This window comes from Saimiri boliviensis, chromosome X (genome assembly GCF_048565385.1).
Source record: "Saimiri boliviensis isolate mSaiBol1 chromosome X, mSaiBol1.pri, whole genome shotgun sequence".
Lineage (NCBI taxonomy): Eukaryota > Metazoa > Chordata > Mammalia > Primates > Cebidae > Saimiri > Saimiri boliviensis.
The window spans coordinates 85,546,685-85,567,744 of NC_133470.1; the positions used below are offsets into that span (position 1 = coordinate 85,546,685).

The 21,060-nt window shown below is 46.0% G+C and overlaps 2 protein-coding genes across 4 annotated transcripts in view; one reads left to right on the forward strand and one right to left on the reverse strand.

The window, feature by feature from the left end:
* NSDHL (NAD(P) dependent 3-beta-hydroxysteroid dehydrogenase NSDHL) overlaps positions 1–6,455 on the reverse strand; it is a 29,388-nt gene extending 22,933 nt beyond the window's left edge. For all 3 annotated transcript variants that reach the window (XM_074392328.1, XM_074392329.1, XM_003943402.4), the window contains exon 1: positions 6,340–6,455. The gene's annotated coding sequence lies outside the window, so the exon portion shown is untranslated. The remainder of the gene's footprint in view (positions 1–6,339) is intronic.
* A 207-nt stretch (positions 6,456–6,662) lies between these two features.
* CETN2 (centrin 2) lies at positions 6,663–10,453 on the forward strand. Its single transcript, XM_003943404.3, has 5 exons — positions 6,663–6,749; positions 7,729–7,887; positions 8,208–8,336; positions 8,805–8,942; positions 9,844–10,453. Exons 1-5 carry the CDS (start codon positions 6,747–6,749, stop codon positions 9,931–9,933), a joined length of 519 nt encoding a protein of 172 aa, XP_003943453.1. The 5' UTR covers positions 6,663–6,746; the 3' UTR covers positions 9,934–10,453.
* The last annotated feature ends 10,607 nt before the right edge of the window (positions 10,454–21,060 follow it).

Sequence of the window (21,060 nt, forward strand, 5' to 3'; positions counted from 1 at the left end):
TTCCTGTAAGCCTCTGCTCACCCCCTATGCCTGAGAAAATCACAAATCGCGCCACTCCTCGGTACAGCTGGCAATAAATGAATGAAACAAGAGTCTGCTGCCTGTGTTTAAATCCCAGCTATTATTCTTTACCAGCAGGCAGCCCTGGGGCGGGGGCGGGGGTTATTTAAAAGAACTGAGCCTGCCTTTCCTCATCTGTAAAGTAAATGGCTTCATAAGGTCTTTATGAGGATTGTGTCAAATACCTGTCAACACGCCATTCAAGGCAGCTCATTTTATTATCACTGTAACATAGCTTCCTGTGCAGGAGTCTCCCTGGCCATGAGTCCTCTAGGGCCTTCTTTGGAGTCTCTTCATCACTCTAGTCCTCCCCTGTCTAACCTGCTGCCATGTGGTGTCAGCTTGGGCAGGCAGGGGCTATTCTATCTGCCCTGGAAACGACTCCCAGGTCCTGCTTTAAAGGCTAACTCCTGGGGTTGTTGCAACAACCAGATGCTGGCTAACAAATAAACAGCCAAGGACTTGGCTTGTAAAGTATGTTTACCGTGGTAGCATGGGCAGGGAGGGGTGCAAATAAAGAATAAGACAGATTGGGACTTGCAAGCAAACTTGGGTGGAAAGAATTATTTCCTCTTTGGCCTCATTCAAAGAACAGCATAACGACTAACACCAGGCCCTTCATTCAGTTCTTAAAAATCAGAACCAAAGAATGTTTCACTGCTCCTGCAGCCTTAAGTTCTGCATGAAAAGTAGGAAAAGAATGGGCCAATAGAAGCCCCTGGGGGCCTGGTGGGCCTAAAATCCCATGACAAGTGTTCTTCTAAGAGACATACAGAGGGGAAAGGCAGGCAGAAGAGGAGGCCATGTGAAGATGGAGCCACCAGAAGCTGGGACAAACGAAGGAGGAGTCTGCCCTGGATCCTTCAGAGGGAGCACAGCCTTGTCAACACCTTGATTTTAAGACTTCTGGCCTCCAGAACTGTGAGAAGCACATTTCTGTTGTTCGAAGTCACCCAGTTTGCAGCAGACCGAGCAAACTATACAAGTATCCTCTGCAGTCTGGAAATCCAAACACCAGAGCTGCCAATTCCACACATCCTCCTGTACGACTAGCAAAAGCAAGAAGCCTGAGAGCCTATTCCTCTCCTCGTTTGCTAGAGGAGGGTGTAGGAGGTGAAAGAAGAAACATGTCTCGCCCCAACAGAGCTGTACTGCTGAAACAATAATCACACAATTCCTTGCAAACCAGCCTCTTGTCAAAACAAAATCTCTTTTGTCTCAAATTACATACCAATTATTTTAAAGTTTGTAAATACTATGAGTCAGATAAGAATTCTGGTGACAGCTTAGCTGTCTCTATGTGTTGGAGTGCCCACAGCTAGCCTAGCAAATGAGTCAGATCCTACCGGCAACCCCCATCCCCTGCCTACTCACCTAAATTCACCATGTTATGTATGCTCGGGTTAAAATGTACATTGAGAATGGCTCTGATTGAATAGACATTTCTCCAAAGAAGATCTATTTTAAAGACGGCCAAAATGCACATAAAAAGATGTTCAACAGTCTGGGCATGGTGGCTCACACTTGAAATCCCAGCACTTTGGGAGGCCGAGGCTGGTGGATCACTTGTGGTCAGGAGTTCAAGACCAGCCTGGCCAACATCGTGAAACCCTGTCTCTACTAAAAATACAAAAATTAGCTGGGCGTGGTGGCACGTGCCTGTAATTCTAGCTACTCAGGACGCAGAGGCAGGAGAATCGCTTGAACCTGGGAGGTGGAGATTGCAGTGAGCCAAGGTCACGCCATTGTACTCCAGCTTGGGCAACAAGAGCAAAACTCCATCTTAAAAAAAAAAAAGCCCTGTACACCTAAAAACAGTGAAAATGGTACATTTTCCGTTATGTCTACTTTACCACACATATACACAGAAGAATAGCTCTGAACTCTTGAAAACAAGACTCCAAAGAGCAGTGTTCTAGGGGCTGGTGGATTGTTATGGTTCGCACATCAGAAGCCTCAAGTCTTTTCCTTTAAAATGTTAGGTATTTAATCCATTAAAAAATAGCATGTGCACCCACTATGTACACTGGGACGAAAATCTTATGCTAAAAATAAGGAAACAGCCATCTTGTACTGGTAAAATCCCAGCAACTTGCTCCACAGCACAGGGCCACGGAAGCACAAAGCTGAGCTGACTTGCCCCAGCAACACCAAGGCCAAATGGACCCCTCTAAAGAGATGTGACCTCCTAGCCACTGGCCTCCCTAATCCTAATCTGGGTATTTTCTTTCCCGTGTCACATCTTGGAATTCTGAAAGGCAGGCCTTCCTTTTGCTCCTACAGGCCTCCTGCTTTGCTGCATTTTATCTGAGAGACATCCATAATGAAGGTGTGTGCCGCCTCAGGTGAAGCGAGGAGAGAGAAGCGAGTGAGCTCAAGCTCATCCTTCCTGATAGGGAACGTTCTGGCCACTGATTCCTGTGGGCCAAAGGAAAGAACAGTCTGTTTCAAACCAGAGACAGATATGAATCAGAAACCCATCAGCATGCCTGTGAGCTTAGCTTATGCTGTTCCTCTGCACGGAATACCTCCCCTCTCCTGTTCACGGCGAGTGCCTCCTCTTCCTTCAAGGCCTAGCTCAACTGCCCCCTCTGTGAAACTTCCTCCCTCTCCCCAGGAAAGCCAAGTTACTTCCACAGCACGTGTTTCTGCTCTCGTCCTAACACTTAGCACCCTGTAGGACACCAGGAGCCCCTGGAGGCCCAGAAGACAGCCTGGAATGAAAGATGATAGGTTTGAGTGAACTACCGTGTGCCACTGGTCATGAGGACTTATCTGTAAAACAGCAACCTTCTCTCCTACCTCAGAGCCGCTGAGGCTCAAACAAACCCCTAGGGTTAAAGTGGGAGCTGCAACTTGTAAAAGGACCCCCAGGTGTCACCTCATTCATTCATTCCTTCATTCACAAGTCACTAAATGCCAGCCACTATCAGGCAGAAGCTGACAAAGATGCAGCCTCAACCTTCCCGTGTCACATCTTGGAATTCTGAAAGGCAGGCCTTCCTTTTGCTCCTACAGGCCTCCTGCTTTGCCACATTTTATCTAAGAGATATATCCATAATGAAAGTGTGTGCCGCCTCAGGTGAAGCGAGGAGAGAGAAGCGAGTGAGCTCAAGCTCATCCTTCCTGATAGGGAACGTTCTGGCCACTGATTCCTGTGGGCCAAAGGAAAGAACAGTCTGTTTCAAACCAGAGACAGATATGAATCAGAAACCCATCAGCATGCCTGTGAGCTTAGCTTATGCTGTTCCTGTCCTACCTCCCCTCTCGTCCCCCATCTAGGGTGGGAGACAAGAGCAAGCAAACAGTTGAGGAAGTGTGTCTCCATTCTGATGAGGTTGAGCCCAGAGCACCAATGCCAGCTGCTGGCTCAGGGGAGCCTGCCACAACTAGGTGACTCCTAAGCTGACTTCAAAAGGCCCCAGAAGAATGAGTCAAACAGAGGGCATGGTGTCCTGAAAGACATTCCATGGCCAGGGTTGGGAAGGAGAAAGTGATGGCACAGAGACAGCATGTTCTGATAAATGTGACAAGCTGTGTCACAGCAAGTGTGAAGCAAGATCAGGAGCCAAGTTGAGAACCTACAGGGGCTGTGTGCCAAGCTAAGGAGTTCCCCGGGGTGAAAGATGCTGGGACTCCTGGAAGTTGGAAGCAGGAGTAAGTGTTGTGGTTGGAAAGATCACCCTGGCCGCAGTGTGGGGAAGAGATTTTGGACAAGTCTAAGGCTCCAGGCATGTCACGTAGGGGGAATGACAAGAGTAAAGAGACAAGAATTACATTTGACCCTTGAACAATGTGGGGGTCAGGAGCACTGAGCCCCACAGTCAAAAATCCACATAGAACTTTTAACTCACCTAAAACTTTACTAATAGAGCTTACTGTTGGCTGCAAGCCTTACCAATAATGTAAACAGTCGATCAACAAATATTTCGTGGCCGGGTGCGGTGGCTCAAGCCTGTAATCCCAGCACTTTGGGAGGCCAAGGCGGGTGGATCACGAGGTCAAGAGATCGAGACCATCCCGGTCAACATAGTGAAACCCCGTCTCTACTAAAAATACAAAAATTAGCTGGGCATGGTGGCGCGTGCCTGTAATCCCAGCTACTCAGGAGGCTGAGGCAGGAGAATTGCCTGAACCCAGGAGGCGGAGGTTGCGGTGAGCCGAGATCGCGCCATTGCACTCCAGCCTGGGTAACAAGAGCGAAACTCTGTCTCAAAAAAAAAAAAAAAAAAAAAAAGAACAACAACAACAAATATTTCGTATGTTATATGTATTACATACTGTGTTCCAGCAATCAATTAAGCTAGAGAAAATGTTACTAGGAAATTATAAGGAAGAGGAAATATATTTACTATTCATTGAATGAATGGTCTTCATGCTGAGTAGGCTGAGAAGGAAGATGAGGAGTTCATCTTGCTGCTCAGGGGTGGCAGAGATGAGAGAAAATCTGCCTGTAGGCAGACCCACATGGTTGAAATCCATGCTGTTCAGGGGTCAACTGTAATATTACCTGAAGACCCGCTCAACATCAGGCCACTTTACATATAAGTACCTTATCCCACTGAGATGCGAAAGTATCCCATCAGGCAGACAGTACTGGTCACACTCGACAAATAAGAAGCAGGCTCAGAGAGGTTAAGCAACTTGTCTAAGGTCACACAGCCTGCACACAAACTGGGCAGAACTTGTGTTTGTCTCTTGTGCTCTGTCAGGCTTCCAATCTGCAGGCTGACGGATGGGGAAGCAAGCTGTGGAGGAACATTTAAGCTAGAAGGGTTAGCAGGGGCAACACTGGGCAGAGGGATCACATGCCAGGCTAAGGAGCCCTTTACAGTACAGGCTCTGAAGGTTTAAGAGCTGGGAGCTGCCCTGACCAGAGCTGTTCACTATGATCAGCCTGGCAGAGCAGGGGGGACAAGATGGGTGAGAGGCAGGAAACAGGGGGACTACTCATCTGTTGTCTGACCAAGATTTACTGAGCACCTAATATGCTCCCCTCTCTGTTCCAGGTCCTGGAGTACCAGTAGTGAATACCACAAAGATGCCTGCCCTCAGACAGCCTGCTTTCTAGTGGAGGGAGAACAGAGAACAAACTAAATAAGCAAAATATACAGTAGGTCAGAAGGTGGTAAGTATTACTGGAAAAAAAGTAGAGCAAGGTGAGTGGCTTGTTTGTACTGGAGGCTGCAGTACTTCAATAGGGTGCTTAAGAGGAGGCAGACAGAGGGAACAACTGGGACAAAAATGAGAGGCAGGAGTGTGGCTGGCACATGAGGTTCAACGACAAAGCCAGTACTGTGGGGTTGGAGTGAGCCTGAGGAGAGAAGAAGAGTTATAAGAGGGAACATGTCGTGCCAGCTTTGCAGAGCATGGTGAGAACTCTGGCTCGGACTACTTGGGAGGCTGATGATGACCCAAAAGTTATGAATCCGTTCACTGCTGAAGAAGGAAGAGGGCAAAGGGCAGAGGCTCCATTTAAAAGGTTCTAATAAGCCTCGGGCCTTTCTCTGCCTGAGAAACTTACTCTCTGCCCTCTGCCTCTCTAGATTACTGCCCCAATGCCTGGAGGAAAGGCAGGTGAAGGCTGAAAGCCACGGGAATAGCGAAAGAGGGCAAATTGGACCTCCAGCTCTCCTTCTGCAGGTCTATCTCAGTCCACAGCCCTTGCACACGCCCCCTTTTAATCCTCCAAGCATACCAGTAACTTCCCAAACTCCTGTGACTTTGTATATGAGGGCGTCTCGGCCTGGAATGCTCCTCCTTATCTGCCTTGAGTGGGTGTCAAAAAGAGTATATTGTGATGACCTCTCCTGGCCCCTCATGCTCGCTTACATCCCCCTCACTCCTTTCAAAGTCCATTCCCAAAGCCCTCAGTTTACCGTCCTGGGCTGCTTTTAGCCACGTGAGACCTAAAGTGATCCCCTCTTGGAATCTGATCTGGGGCCTATACCTCTGGGGCAGTCTAGAGGTGCTCTCGAAGGGCCACCCTCAAAGAGCAAGCCTCAGCTGGATTCAGTTCCTAGGTCTCAGCAGTCCAACCTCTGCAACGACGCTCAGCACACACCTTCCCTTCTCTGGGTCTCAGCTGCCCTGTGAGTACAGCCCCTGCTCCAACACGCAAGGTCAGCAGTCTGTGGGGGTCTGATGCACTCGGTCCCTAACTCAGCCTGAGGTCAGCCCAGAAAGCACCCGACCCGGGCGCCCCGCAGCTCCTCACTCTCCCGCCCTGCCCAGGTGCTGACACAATGTGAACTCCAAGGGCAAGACCACGACTCTTACCCGTCCGTAAGCGCCCCCCTGGCTGGCCTCAGCTTGCAAGCAGGCTGCACCCTCTGAACTCGAGCCCCAGACCGCCACTCTTAACTACTCTCCCGCGTGAGACGAGAATCAGCCGAGCTTCCTCCAGCAAGACGATTGGCCCAGCTCAGCGGCGGCTCAGCCAATTGGCGCTCGCGACGTGATCTTGCCCAATAATGACTGGCCTGTGTAGCCAGCGTGCCCCGCCCCGCGCTGGTCCAGGGCTTTGCCAGGTTAATTCCACCCACTTCGGCCCTGAACCAATGGAGAGCGGCGACGGTGAGAGGACGACCAATGGAGAGCGGGGCTGCGCGCAGGGGGCGGTGGGAACGGCGCCGAGTCAGTGTATACGGCGGTTGCCTAACAACCGGCAGCGGAGTCCTTTGGCTATGGTGAGTGTTGGCCGCTCCGTCGCGCCCCACGCCCAGAGGTTGAGCCCTTCCCAAGCCCCTGGTGGCCCACGCCGCCTCTCCTGCGCCTTTCTCGGCTTTGGCGTATCAGTCCTTCCTTTGAGCTCTTTCCCGGAAGGGTAGGGTACAGACGCTAACCAACCTACTGGGCCTGCGCTTTGCTGCTGCCTCCCCTTCACCCACAACAGGCCCACACCCGCCCCTCGGGCTCTCCTGGCCTTCCCTGGTCCCGTCGGTGACCCTCCCTGGGCAAAAAAGACTCGAATCCCTCACAGACGCCTGACTCTCTCAGACCTTGGCCTCCTGGCCGCCTCATTCTCCCAAAGTTTCCCCACAGAGCTGGGAGAAGGTGTATTGTTTTCTTTGAAAATGTTTTCTACAATATAAATAGAGGGGCATTAAGGGGGTGCTTTAGCTTCTTGGAGAAGGCACGAAGGTGCCAGATGGATTAAGTTTTATTATTAGATAAAACTTATCTAATATAAGTTTTGACGTATATATTGACACAATATACGTCTTAACAACTTACTGATATTTGGCCAAATCTAGAAGTAATTGGGAAGTCAGAGTACTTACTGGGAAGTGGAGTACTGGAAGGGGGCATTTTAAGGCTGTTTCCAAAACCAGGATCCCCACATTTGGGAAGAGCTGATTATCTCTAGTTATTCACAGTCAGTTTCTTGACTAGCTCTCTTTTGGGATGATTTTCAATAAGAGGTATCCTTACTGAACAAATGATCTCCCTGCGTCTAGAAACAATAGTAAAGAAAAGGGAGGAATAGAAGTTCATGGAAAGCTTGATTGTTCTTGCCAGTAAACCCTGTCATCTTTCTTGTTAAGCAAAACTTTGGAATTGGTTATAAATGACTTTAAAAATACATATAGGTGTCGGTAACTATGTTATGTAAATATGGACTGTATTATATATTATTGTTCTTATGTATTTGCATAACATATAAAGGCCTCCAACTTTAAGAAGGCAAACATGGCATCAAGTGCTCAGCGAAAAAGAATGAGTCCTAAGCCTGAGCTTACAGAAGAGCAGAAGCAGGAGATCCGGGAAGCATTTGATCTTTTCGATGCGGATGGAACTGGCAGCATAGATGTTAAGGAACTTAAGGCAAGCTCTATGCATTCCTGCCGTTTGCTCTGCCTTTCCTCTCCCTCTTCCTTGTCATCTCCTTATCACCTCTCTACCCCTTTTGCCCTCTTCTCCCTGCAGTAAGTAACAGGGGAGGTTGTACTGTGCTCTGTTTTCCTGTCTTTACTTACCTTGAGTATTATCAAATTGATTGCAGATATCAATTAGATCAGTGTTATAGTGTTCCTCAATCATATTAACATGATCACATCAGATGTGGGCTTAATGCTCTCAACACTGTTATTTTTGCTTCTGCTTGTTTAGATGTGTATATTGAGACAATATTGTTTTCATTATAGGTGGCAATGAGGGCCCTGGGCTTTGAACCCAAGAAAGAAGAAATTAAGAAAATGATAAGTGAAATTGATAAGGAAGGGACAGGAAAAATGAACTTTGGTGACTTTTTAACTGTGATGACCCAGAAAATGGTAAGTAGTTAAGACAATTAGTGTGGTACAGAGCCCCAGTCATCTGCAGAGGCCCATGGCATTTGCCTGTTAAAACAGTCATGTGACCACACAGCAGTCCAGGTAGCAGCTGCATCAGGAGGCCTGCCCTCCCGTCATGTTACTTTGGGCTCCCAATACAAGCCCTTGTGCTTCTCTCTCAAGACTTCCAAGCAGACACCTCTTCCTGCAGAATACCAAACCAGTTAAGAATTAGATGTGGGATAGGGATAGATACAGGGATAGGGAGCAAATGTCACCTTGGATGGAGTGTCTGGCTTGCCTGGTGTTTCTCTGAGGTCAAAATGGGCTTCCTGACACTGGCTGCAAGTCTAGACTCGAGTTATTGTTAAAAAGGAGAGGGTGACCTGACTGGGCAGTGGCAGGGCTACGGGACACAAGTAACCATGGTGTCTCCTTACTCATGTGTTTTATGTTCTCCTTGTTAAGTCTGAGAAAGATACCAAAGAAGAAATCCTGAAAGCTTTCAAGCTTTTTGATGATGATGAAACTGGGAAGATTTCATTCAAAAATCTGAAGCGCGTGGCCAAGGAGCTGGGTGAGAACTTGACTGACGAGGAGCTGCAGGTTTGTAACACGCCACACTTGAACTTCGGATTCCCAACTTTTAGCCATCTGTGACTTTTCTGTTACATTTTTCCTGGTGTGAGCGTCTCTTGCAAGGAAAGCCAGTGGACTCTTGTCCCTTTGCAGACAGCTGAATTCTCCTTTAATAGTCAGACAAACCTATGAACCCTGCTTCTAGAAAAATGCACATATGCACAATTTTACTTACTATTTTGGGTTCCAGGAATCCCTCTAGTCAAGGTAGTCTTCAAGCTCCCTCCCAGGTGATATGTTTGACAAAGTATGACTTGGTTTTCAAATAACTTTTCAGGAACCAGGCTATTATCAGGAGTAGCATACTGGCATTGGGTGGACTACAATGATTTTTTCACATAGCATTATTAAAAGTCCATTGCGGCCGGGCGTGGTGGCTCACGCCTATAATCCCATCACTTTGGGAGGCCGAGGCGGGCGGATCATGAGGTCAAGAGATCGAGACCATCCTGGCCAACATGGTGAAACCCCGTCTCTACTAAAAATACAAAAATTTGCTGGGCATGGTGGCGCACGCCTGTAGTTCCAGCTACTCAGGAGGCTGAGGCAGGAGAATTGCTTGAACCTGGGAGGCGGAGGTTGCAGTGAGCCGAGATCGTGCCACTGCACTCCAGCCTGCCACCTGGCAACGGAGCGAGACTCTGTCTCAAAAAAAGAAAAGAAAGTCTATTGCTTGCCAGGTACAGTGGCTCATGCCTGTAATCCCAGTACTTTGGAAGGCTGAGGCAGGAGCATCACTTGAGGCCAGGAATTTGGCACTAGTGTGGGCAGCATAGAGACCCTGTCTCTAAAAAAAAGTCTATTCCTTAATCACCTTTTTTGCATTAGTTTACAAATTAACCTAACCTGAATATTTACTATCATATAGGAAATGATTGATGAAGCTGATCGAGATGGAGATGGAGAGGTCAGTGAGCAAGAGTTCCTGCGCATCATGAAAAAGACCAGCCTTTATTAAGATCAGTGTCTTCTTTTCTACTGCAAGCACATGTAACTAGATTTAGTGCCTGCCATTGTGTGAAATCTGGCTTTTGAGGACACAAATGTTTCCCTCACTGACCTCCCTGTATCACTTTAATAATGACCTTGAACCTATTTTAGCCTTTTGGAAGTGTTCTTTTATATTACGGTTCTTTGTAAAATGACCTGCTAATTACTCTGATTCTCAAAAGCAAAACAAGAGCACATTAGCTCGAAGAAAAGGATCTTAAAGCTTTGAGCACCTGCCATTTTGCCTTGCATTGTTTCACTCTTGTCACGCATTGTCACATATCCACAAACGCAGAACGACTTCTTAGACAAGCACATGTTGTACCTGTGCCACCACAAGCAGCAGTCGTTTTTCAGTGGTTCCAGTTTTTATTTGACACTTGAGTGCACTTTTCTCTTTATATGACCCAGTGAACTCTCGCACTGGCATTTGGATGTGTGTTAATGCTATCTGTTTTATCTTAAAAATAAAACCTTTCTCAGTTTGACCTTGTGTTCTCTAAGGATGAGTTTTTTAGCTTTGTCTATGAGTTCATCTTCTCAACTACTGTGTTGAAGGCAGCCTGTTATATACAAAACTCCTTACCAGCCTATGGACAGAAAATGAATAATCCTTTGCTACTCTCCTGGCATGAATTGCTTTTTGCCTTGGGAACCTGCTGGTTTGTAAAACTAGCAGAATTTTTATATCACCTAAACCTAAATGATGCTCTAAAAATAGTTTTGGCAAAGTGCAAGACTGGAAAAGAGTCTTGTTAGTAATTTGTGCTTGAATGAAATGGGGAGAGCCAGGCTAATCCAACACTAGGATTAGGCAGCTGCTTGTCCAAGTGCCCGGAGTTGTGTGTCTGTGTGGGGGAGAAGAGTTGTGCCAACTCAGAATCACTGGAGTTGAAATACAAACTTACAGAGAGGACCTGGCTTGAAGGTGTTCGGCCTCACTCCCATTCCTTTGTCACAGTTATCACATAAGCTTTCTTGTTAAATACGTGTCCATGAAGCTTTTATAATTACTGTTCCCTGAAGTCAGTTGATAGCATTTCCTAGTATGATTTGACCTTTGTTGTATTGTGATTTTATAATAGGCATATGATTGGATAAAAGACATAATATTGGAAAGGAGTGAAAAGACTGCCTCCCATTTTACTGTGAACTGTAACCCTGGAAACACTCTTTTTAAAAAAAGTTAATTAAATGAGATCATGTCCTTTGTAGAGACATGGATGGAACTGGAAGTCATTATCCTCAGCAGACTAACCCAGGAACACAAAGCCAGACACTGCATGTTCTCGTAAGTAGGAGGTGAACAATGAGAATACATGGATACAGGGAAGGAAACACATACCAGTGCCCGTGGTGGTGGTGGTGGCCGAGGAGGGGGGAGAAGTGGGGGGGAAGGTGAGCACCAGGATAAATAGCTAATGCATGTAGGGCTTAAGATCTAGGTGATGGGTTGATACGTGCAGCAAACCACCATGGCACACATTTACCTATGCAGCAAACCAGCACATCCTGCACATGTATGCCGGAACTTAAATTAAATTAAATTTAAAAAAAGAAAACAGTTACAGGGATAAGGAAAAAAAGTTAAAAAAGTTTTGAAATTGACAATACTGTATATATTTATGGTGTACAATATGATGTTTTGAAAGATGTATACATTGTTGAATGGCTAAATTAAGCTAATTGACTATCCTGGAAACATTGTTATCTCCTCCTGCTTAATATTCTCATCAATGAAATCTCTCAGGAATCTCTTGAGGGAGGACAGAGAGTGGCAAGTAATAGGTTATCCCTGAGTATAAAAACAAGCTTAGTGTGTTCACCATATCTGTGCCTGGCAGCCATTCTAAGATAGGTGTGCAGTTGTTCAGTGGAAGGGATGGGGACAGAGAGGGAGCATGAGTCAGTGGCACTGGAGTGGAGAGTTGTAAGGGAATCAGGAACATGGGGAAGGAGAGGGAGCTGGGCTCAGTTCATATGGAGGCAGAAAAGAGTCCTGAAGGCGGGGTAGGATGTGGATGGAGAAGGAACTGAGGTCAGTTCATGTGGGGCTGAACCAAGAGATGTAGGGCAATTGCAGGGGATAGGGACAGAGAAGTAGAAGAGATCTGGGCATGGGGCATCCCAGAGAGGTGCACGGAGTGGGGGTGGGGGGAAGGGAGTAAGAGGGAGCAGGGATCAGTTCCTGTGAGCATGCAGATGAGTTTTTGTGGGAGTGGCAGTGGGTGGGTTTGTAGGGTTAGTGGCTTATTCATGTGGACAGTGGAGTTGTTGGGGAGTGAGGGGAAATGTTGGTAGTTCATGTGGGGCTGGTCCAGGGAGCTGGAGGGGGATGGACACTTAGAGGGAGCAGAAGTCAGTTCATTTAGGATGTGCCAAGAGATGCAGAAGGCTGAATGGGCTGGCATGGGAGAGGCATTTGAGGCCAGCTCCTATGAAGCTGTACTGGAGAGATGTAGAGAGTCAGGGAAAGGAAAAGCCACTGAGGGCAGCTTATGTGTGGCTGTATCTACAGAGGTCGCCGGAGTGTGGGGCAAGGGAAAGGAGAGGGAATGGAACTTAGTTCATGTGTGGCTGGGCCAGAGATGTATGGTGGGGAAGGGGAAGGAAAGGCAATGGAGCTGAGTTCATGATGGAGGGCTGGACCAGGGAGATGTAGGGAGAGTGACTGGGTAAGTTGTAAGGGGTGCGGAGGTGACATATAGTATTGGAAAGGAGTGAAAAGACAGGGCCCTGCTCCCCATTTTGCTGTTAGGGAGGAAGAGGCAAGGTAAGTGAGTTCAAATGCTGATCGTGTACAGAGATGCGGGGGGATGGGCAGGGGTCAGCCCTTGTGGGTGGATCAGAGAGATGTAGGCACAGTGGGGTGGGTTTGGAATGGAGAGGTAACAGAGGGCAGTTCATGTGGGGCTGGACCAGAAGGATATTGGGGAGTGGGAGAAGATCAGAAGTAAAGAGGCTGAGGTCAGTTCATGCAGGGTGGGACAGAACAGTGTAGGGAGGTGGTAAGGAAGGGGCAGGAGAGAAAGCAGAGAGCAGTTCATGCAGGGCTGGACCAGAGAAATATCAGTCGCATATGGGGATTGGGCTGGAGAGAAGGCAAAGGTTTGTTCATGCGCAGCTGTGGCAGAGAGCAGTAGTGCGATGGAGGGGGGCGGATAAGGCACAGGAGAAAGCAGAGAGCAGTTCATGCAGGACTGGACTGGAGAGCTGCAGGAGGGTGGGGGTGGAATTTTGGACTAAAGAGGGCAGAGATGGCTACATGTGAGGCTGAACTAAAAAGTTCAATCAGAGTTGGAGAAGAAGGAGGGGAAGAGGGAGCAGAGGATCCTCCATGTGGAGCTGGACCAGAGAGATGTCAGAGGAGTTGAGGGGAACTGAAAAGTAGAGCAAGCAGAGATTAGTTCATGCGAGGATGGAGCAGAGGTGCAAGGGCTTAGAGGCATAGGGAGCAAAAGAGGCCATCTCACGATGGACTGGGTCCTGGGAAGGAGACTGAACCCAAATTAGTTCATGCAGGGCTGGACCAGAGAGGTGGAGGGGGATGGGGGATAAGGGATGGGAATGGAAAGAGAGCAGAGGTCAGTTGACATGGAATTGGACCAGAGACACCTAGTGCGGTGGTGGAGAGGGTGAGGGAACAGAGGTCAGTTTCTGGAGGATGGACCAGAGAGCGGGAGGGGAGGCGAGGTAGGAGGATGGAGAGGGAGAAGAGTCAGTTCATGGTGGGCCTTGTGGGCCTCCTTAATAACTTAGGGTCGTGCTAAATTTCCTTGAAAAAACTGTCCAGTACATTCATCTTTTCTTTGCTCCGAAGTGTTAGAACTACTGTGAACAGCGGAATTCCTTGGTAAACATGCTCAAGCTTGATATAATGAAATGATTTAAGAAAGGACGTGGTTCACTTTCTGTCTCTGTAAGACATGAAAGAGCTGCTGGGACTGAGATTTTTTTAAGTTCCGTGGTGACCGCAAAGACAAGAAAGAACACAGGTTTTACCATGTTTTTCTTGGTTAACTACCTCTTTAGGAAGCCTAGGAGTTAGACCCAGGTCTCTCAGGGACCATGTGGCGCCCCACCATCCACTGGGGGAAATTTCCTCAAAGTTCAGTCTGGCTTCTGAGAGTGCTGACTTTCCAAATGCAATGGCAGGTGCCAGGATCTCCGGCTGTCATTGGGGCAACCTCAAACTGGATTTTAGAGCAGCTCTCCTCTAGTGGGACCCTGCTGTCAAGGATTACTGTATTCCAGGACTGCTCAACTTTTTATGTTTTTGTCACACCTTTGAATACTAGAATTTTGGCAGTACGCTAGAAGGAAGTAATACACTCAAAACAACAGTTTAACAGCAGTTGCAACTTAGTCACTACGATGTAGGAAATGGCCAGTAGTCAGCCCACTATATGCTTAGCCTTTAGTTGGACTGGAGTGGCTTGCTGTCCAGATGTCCAGTTCCCGCACAGTGCAGGAGCTGCCGTTTTTTGATATCCTCCATCACCATGAGTGAGCAGTATCTTACAGCACGTTGCTCCTTTCTCCATTCCATGTCTCATGACCTGCTTGGTTCATTGTCCCTCAAACTCTTATGTGGGTTTCTGGACCCACTGCGAAGAACATCACCATCAGCATTTGATGTATCTGGAACTAGAGTTACCCTCATTTCCAGCTTTTCCCTGCTTCCTCCCTGTCTTCTGGTCCTCCAAGCCTCTCCTTAACCACCACCTTTTGCCTTTATCTTTCTGATTTCAGTGGTTTAGAGGATTGATGCTATTTTCATTTCCTTTTTTGTTTTTGCCTCATATGTCACCCAGACTTTCCCTACAGTATTCACACTCATCCACCCCTTCCTTTTTCATTTCTGAGGCCACCACCTCAACCCTAATTCGGATTGCTGAAATGTCCTCCTAGCTGATTTCCCTGTCCTGTCATTTTCCTAAGACAATCTGCAGTACTGTCTGTCAAGCCATTATTTTGCTCAGGGAAGAGACATAGCCTTTCGAGTCAGTCACCCCTGGTTCAAATCCCGGACTCTTCGACCCAGCAGCTGTGGCCTTGGGGGAAAGGATTCAAACCCCTCGAGCCTCAATTTGCTCAAGTAGAAAACAAGGGTGAGGTAAGGTCAAAGACAGCAAACAAAGGCTAGCGTAGAGCCTGATGCCTCTTTGCCACTGAGGATGGCTGTTAATTAATTAGCTTGTTTTTCTTTTTTCCCGGACTTGGGAACTCCCTGTGAAACTCCTCAGAGCTCCCTCCTTTCAGAAACCTTGTTTTGGACTAGAGGACTGCTTCCCAGCTGGAATTCTGGAAGAGAGCAGTCTTGCAGATATGTTCCTTGCCACTAGGTGGGGTGTCAGGACAGAGAGGTTCGGAGGCCTTGCCACTAAATCACCTTGAGTTCAGCAGTGGTTGAAGCTGGATCTTCCTAGTGCCCCAAAAGGGCTGTGGTCTCATCTAGCCTTGGAGTGTGATGGAGAGGATGCCACAGTGGGTAGAATCCTGGTGGGGTTTGGACCCCTTGGAAAAGGCTACCACGTGTGGGCATTCATGGAATTACAGCTCATTTGAATGGATGCCCTATTAAGTCTAGTTATAAGTGAACAACATGATATGTTTGCATTTTTGAGTGTGAGCGATCTTACCTGCTACATGGGTTCATTGAGACTCCCTAACTGCATTGAACACTTCTCAATGGTGTCAAGTTTCCGCATCGTGCAGGAGCTACTGTTTTTTTGAGCTCCTCCATCACCATTAGTGAGAAATATCTTACAGCAGGTGCCTTTGATGTCATCATAGCTGGGCTTTGTGCCTGGTACAATGCTCCATCCATCCATTATGAGGCTTACTCATTTACTGAGTTTGTTGATGCTATAGCAAGGGCTTATTAACTTATTAAAAATTTCTAGCATTCTGTGGTTCTTTTTCTTCCTGACCATTATCCCTTGTTATGAGTTGACTTGTGACCTCTAAAATTCATATGTTGGTGTCTTAACTGCTAGGTGTGCCAGAAGGTGAACTTATTTGGGGGTAGGGTCTTTATGGAGGGAATCAAGTTAGAGTGAGTTTACGGCAGTAGGCCTTAATCCAATACAACCAGTATTTCCTTATATTGAATAAATATATAAATAAAAATTGGAAATATACACATGTATGAATGAATACTGTAAGTATATAAATAAATACTAGGAATATATAAATATTTCCAGTATTATAGTGCAAAATATATAAATATTTCCAGTATTTATTTCCTTACAAAAGGAGAAATTTGGACACAGACACAGACGTGTAGAGGGAAGATGATGTGAAGGACACAGGGAGAAGACAGTCATCTATGTGCTAAGGAGAGAGGCCTGGAACACATCCTTTCTTCACAGCCCTCAGAAGGAACCCACCCTGCTGATGCCTTGATCTTTGACTTCCAGCCTCCAGAACTGTGAGACCATGCAGTTCTGTTGCTTAACACTTCAGTCTGTGGGTACTTTGTTACAGCAGCCACAGGAAGCTCATACATCCTCTCTCTTACTGAAAAACTTTCTCTGTTCCCCTAAGTGTCTCAACCAGAAGTGCACACAGTAATGTTGATGAAACAAAACCTGAATTTGGAATCTAAGCTAAAGAACTCATGACTTCATGGACACTGGATGTGGTCTCTGCTGAGAGATCCATGAGCCCCTGGGGGTGTGCAGCACCGCTACCAGAAAGCTTTCTTCTCCACTTGGAGAATGAATTTGAACATGCATGTGAGGCCATCTCCTTGTGAGATGTTGGATGTGGGAAAATATTTATGCAATCTCTCATACAAATAGATCCAAAAGGTGAGCTGATGATTAAAAACTGAGTCAGCAAAGCATGAGAACGATGAATATGCAGAGGCAGGGTGACAGAACCTCCCGATGTCGTTTGTGGTGGGATTTTCATTTCTAACCTACTATATGTAGTCTTATAGAAACGTTTTCAGGGTGAATGGGGCTATCTGAAAGAATAGACACCAGCCTTGCAAGAGGCATCATGAGGTAGCAGTAAAATGTTTCTAAAGCTGAACTTCTGGGGTTCCATCACTGGCTTTGCCCCTACTAGTGACTAGTGCAAAATGAGTGACCTCTAGCAAGTTACCCAAAGCCTCAGTACCTCATTTGTTTCCTCTGTTAAGAGTGACAGTGGTATTAATATAATCTGCTTCAAGGGCAGTTGTGAGGATTATATAAGCTACATGGCAGTCATTCAATACACATTTGTTGAATGAATACACTCAGAATTTGGCTGCTATCTTCAACTCTAGGGTTAAGGAGTTACATCATTAATCCAAGTGTTGCAATTGAGGAGTATACTCTTAGAACAGGGGTTTCTAACCTGGGGCACTTGGACTTCAGGTGTCCATGAATTGCCTGGAGGAGGATTGCTGAAATTTCCTTAAATTCCCTGAAATAATGTGCATGTGGCAATTTGCATCAGATTTGTTTAAAGAGTCCACGAACCAAAAAAGATTCAGACACACTGCCCTTGATTTGGACATCACCTTTAGGGGCATGGAGAAAAATATGCAAACCCATAGCATTGTGTCATAGTAGTGTGTGTGTGTGTGTGTGTGTGTGTGTGTGTGTGTGTGTGTGTGTATGTGTTTGGGGGTTGGGGCTAGTTTAGAGATCCTCTGTCCACACAGACATTTCCTGAGATCAGCCTGCTTACTGGTCCTTTGGGATTTTTGTTAGTGAGGCAGCTTTAGCATGATTTTTATGCCATACCTGAGGGCATGAGGCTGCTGCTTCCTTGCTGCTCTGGGGCCTGGGGAATCTCTATGACGCTTTCTCTGTCACTATCTAGACATTGCCTGCAATCAATCGCACCTTGGAGCCTCTGGGATCTAGCAACCTCACCAGCTGTCTGGATTTCCCACTCTGTCCTCCCGCTCCTCCAACTTTTTTTTTAGCTTAAAGATCAATCTTCTAGAAGGAAAAATGCCAACAAATGAGGATTTATTTTCTTCCAAGAAATTGCTCTCTCACTTCCTTGCACTGACTAAAAGGCATTTTACTTATCTGTCTTCAGCATTTTTTGAAAGCCTCAATTCATTTTCAGCTTTAGCGTTCCCCAAATTAATTCTTCTTTAGCATCCATAGCGTTTTGTATGTGCTTTTTATCCATAGCTCGATCTGTCACTTCCTTGTGTCTTTTGCATTTATTCATTTATTCACTCACTTAACAAATACTTAGCACCTATTCCAATCCAGGCCCTGCAGAGAAAAAAAAAAAAGTCCCTGGCCTCATGGAATTTATAGTCTAGTGAAGGAGACCGAAAACCAGCTCGAAAAAAATAAAGGAAGGTAAGGAGGTGGAAAGGGATGGAGGGGGTGTTATTTTGGGCAGGGGGGTCAGGGAAGGCCTTGCCATGAAGCCCTGTGAGGATCTGGGAAAGAGCACCCAGGCAGATGGAAACAGCACCAGGCTTGAAACAAGGAAAGGACAGTGAAGAAGTAGGTGTGGTGGCAGCAAGAAGCAGGGAGCAAGGTGGGCCTCCTAAACCCCATAAGGTAAGGGTATGTTCTACCAGGGATGAGGAGCCATCACGGGGTTCTGAGCAGGAGGAAACTCGACTAGCATTGCCATTGCATTCTCTTTCTCTCCAGTTTGGCTCACATGCTTTTTTTTTTCTTAATCTTTCTGGCTTAGAATTTTAACTGCCTATAATGCCCATCAGGACAATTGTTTAATGCCTCAGAGCTTCCTGCGATGGGTTCAGGTGCCCTAAAAGGCCCATATGGCCAGTGTGATGGTTAATTTTATGTGTCAACTGGACTGGGCCACGGAGTGCCCAGACATTTGCTCAGACATCATCCCCAGCGTGTCTCTGAGGGTGTTTTGGAATGAGATTAGCATTTGAGTTAGGAGACTGGGTAGATTGCCCTCTATTATGTGGGTGGGCCTCATCCAATCAGTTAAAGGCCTGAATAGGAAAAAAAGGCCAACCCTCCCCCAAGTAAGAGAGAATCCCTCCTGCCTGAAGGCCTTCAAACTGGGACATTGGCTTTTTCCTGCCGTTAGACTCAAACTGCAGCATCGGCTTTTCTTGAGTCTTCAGCCTGCTGGGCTTTGGACAGGAACTACCTCATCAGCTCTCCTGAGTCTCCAGCTTGCCAGCTGTCCCTGCAGACCTCGGAACTTGCAAGCCTCTGTAACAGTGTCAGCCAGTTCCTTATAACCAAGCTGTATATATTTATATATAATATAGACATAGACTTATATGTATTATATTACTCCTTACAAATGTATCTATCTTTCCTATTAGCTGCTGCTCTGGAGAACCCTGACGAACACAGCCAGCAGGGGGCGATCTCTCACCAAACACTGGCTGATTCGCACGTTCTTCCCGTTGAATACTTTTCTCCTAAGCGTAGAAAAATCTTTTCATTCCTTCTTTTTTTTTTTCCAGACAAAAGAAGGTAATGCCGGAGAAAGAGAAAAGCATAAAGAGTTGTTGGTATATGTGATAGGAGAAGTTCAGCTCAGATTAGACCTGAGACGACCTAGGCAACACATTCTACATGAGGCAGACACCAAGGTACTCCTGCTAGTGACTTCACCCAACACAGCATACTCTTCCTGGAAATCGAAGACTGCGTTATAACCAGCGGTATAAGCTAAAGGGCAAAATTTTATAAGTGGAACTTCTCTAACAGAAAAAAAAAATACACACACACACACAGTGGAACGGTTGGAAAGAAAAAGGAAAACTGACATTAGTGACAGAATGGCTATGTTTCCATTATGCATAATCTTACATTTGCACACACATAAGAATACAATTGCAAAAAAAATATGATACAGTGGACTCTGGGGACTTAGAGGGATGAGTGGGAGGGAGCCGAGGGATACAAGACTACAGATATGGTACAGCGTATACTGCTTGGGTGATGGGCGCACTAGGTTCTCACAAACCTCCACCAAAGAACTTACTTACGTAACCAAATACCACCTGTACCCCAATAACTTATGGAAAGATAAAAGAAGAAAAGAAATTTGTCTTTGCCCAGGTATAATGAAGTTATTTTCCTGCGTTTTCTTCTGTAAGTTTTATAGTTTTTTTTTTTAATGTTTAGTGGCAATTTCATCTTAATTTTTTGTTGGGTGGCAAAATTTTCCTTCTTACCCCATGTGTAGAATATTTTGTTCCAGTGTCATTTATTGAATAGTTTACCTTTTCTCAAGTGATTTATAAATATATAAAACTTCTGCCACAAATAAAAATCCATATATGCAAAAAAAAAAAAAAAAAAAAAAGAATACAAATGCAGAGAACAAGGTCAGGACAGATGCATACCAAACTTTTACCATTGATTTTCTCTGGGGAGGGGAAGGAGTTTAGACGTGGCTGCAGTGAAGCAGATTTTTAAATTCTGTTCTGGGTTTGAATTTGTCAGAACAAAATTTTATTCATGTATAACTTATATTTTAAACATATTCTTAGATACAGCTTCACACATGCTAGGACATGCTAGGATGGCTATGGTAAAAAAATAAGGAAAATAACAAGCGTTGGCAAGTATGTGGAATAATTGGAACCTGGATTCATTGCTGATGGGAATGTAAAACGGTGCAGCCACCTTGGGAAACAGTGTGGCAGTTCCTCAGAAGGTTAAGTATATGATCCAGCAATCACACTTTAAGATATAGATTCAAAAGAATTGAAAACAGGGACTTGAAAAGGTATTTGTACACCAATGTTCATAGCAACATTATTCAGTATAGCCAAAAGTAGAAACCCGAGTGCGTCAACAGATGAGTGGATAAACAAGATATGGTCTAGCCATACAATGGAATATTATTCTGCCATGAAAAGGGATGAAACTCTGATACATGCTATAACATGGAGGTACTACTAAAAACCATGCTTCATGATAAAAAGCAGACACAGAGGACAAACATTACATGATTCCACTTAGATGAGGTACCTAGAATAGGCAAATTCTAGAGACAGAAAGTAGAACAGAGGTTACCAGAGGCTGGCGTAAAGGGGAAAGAGGAGTTACTATTTAATGAGTATAGAGTTTTTGTTGATAATGATAATTTTTGAGTATAGATAGTGGTAAAAGTTACACAA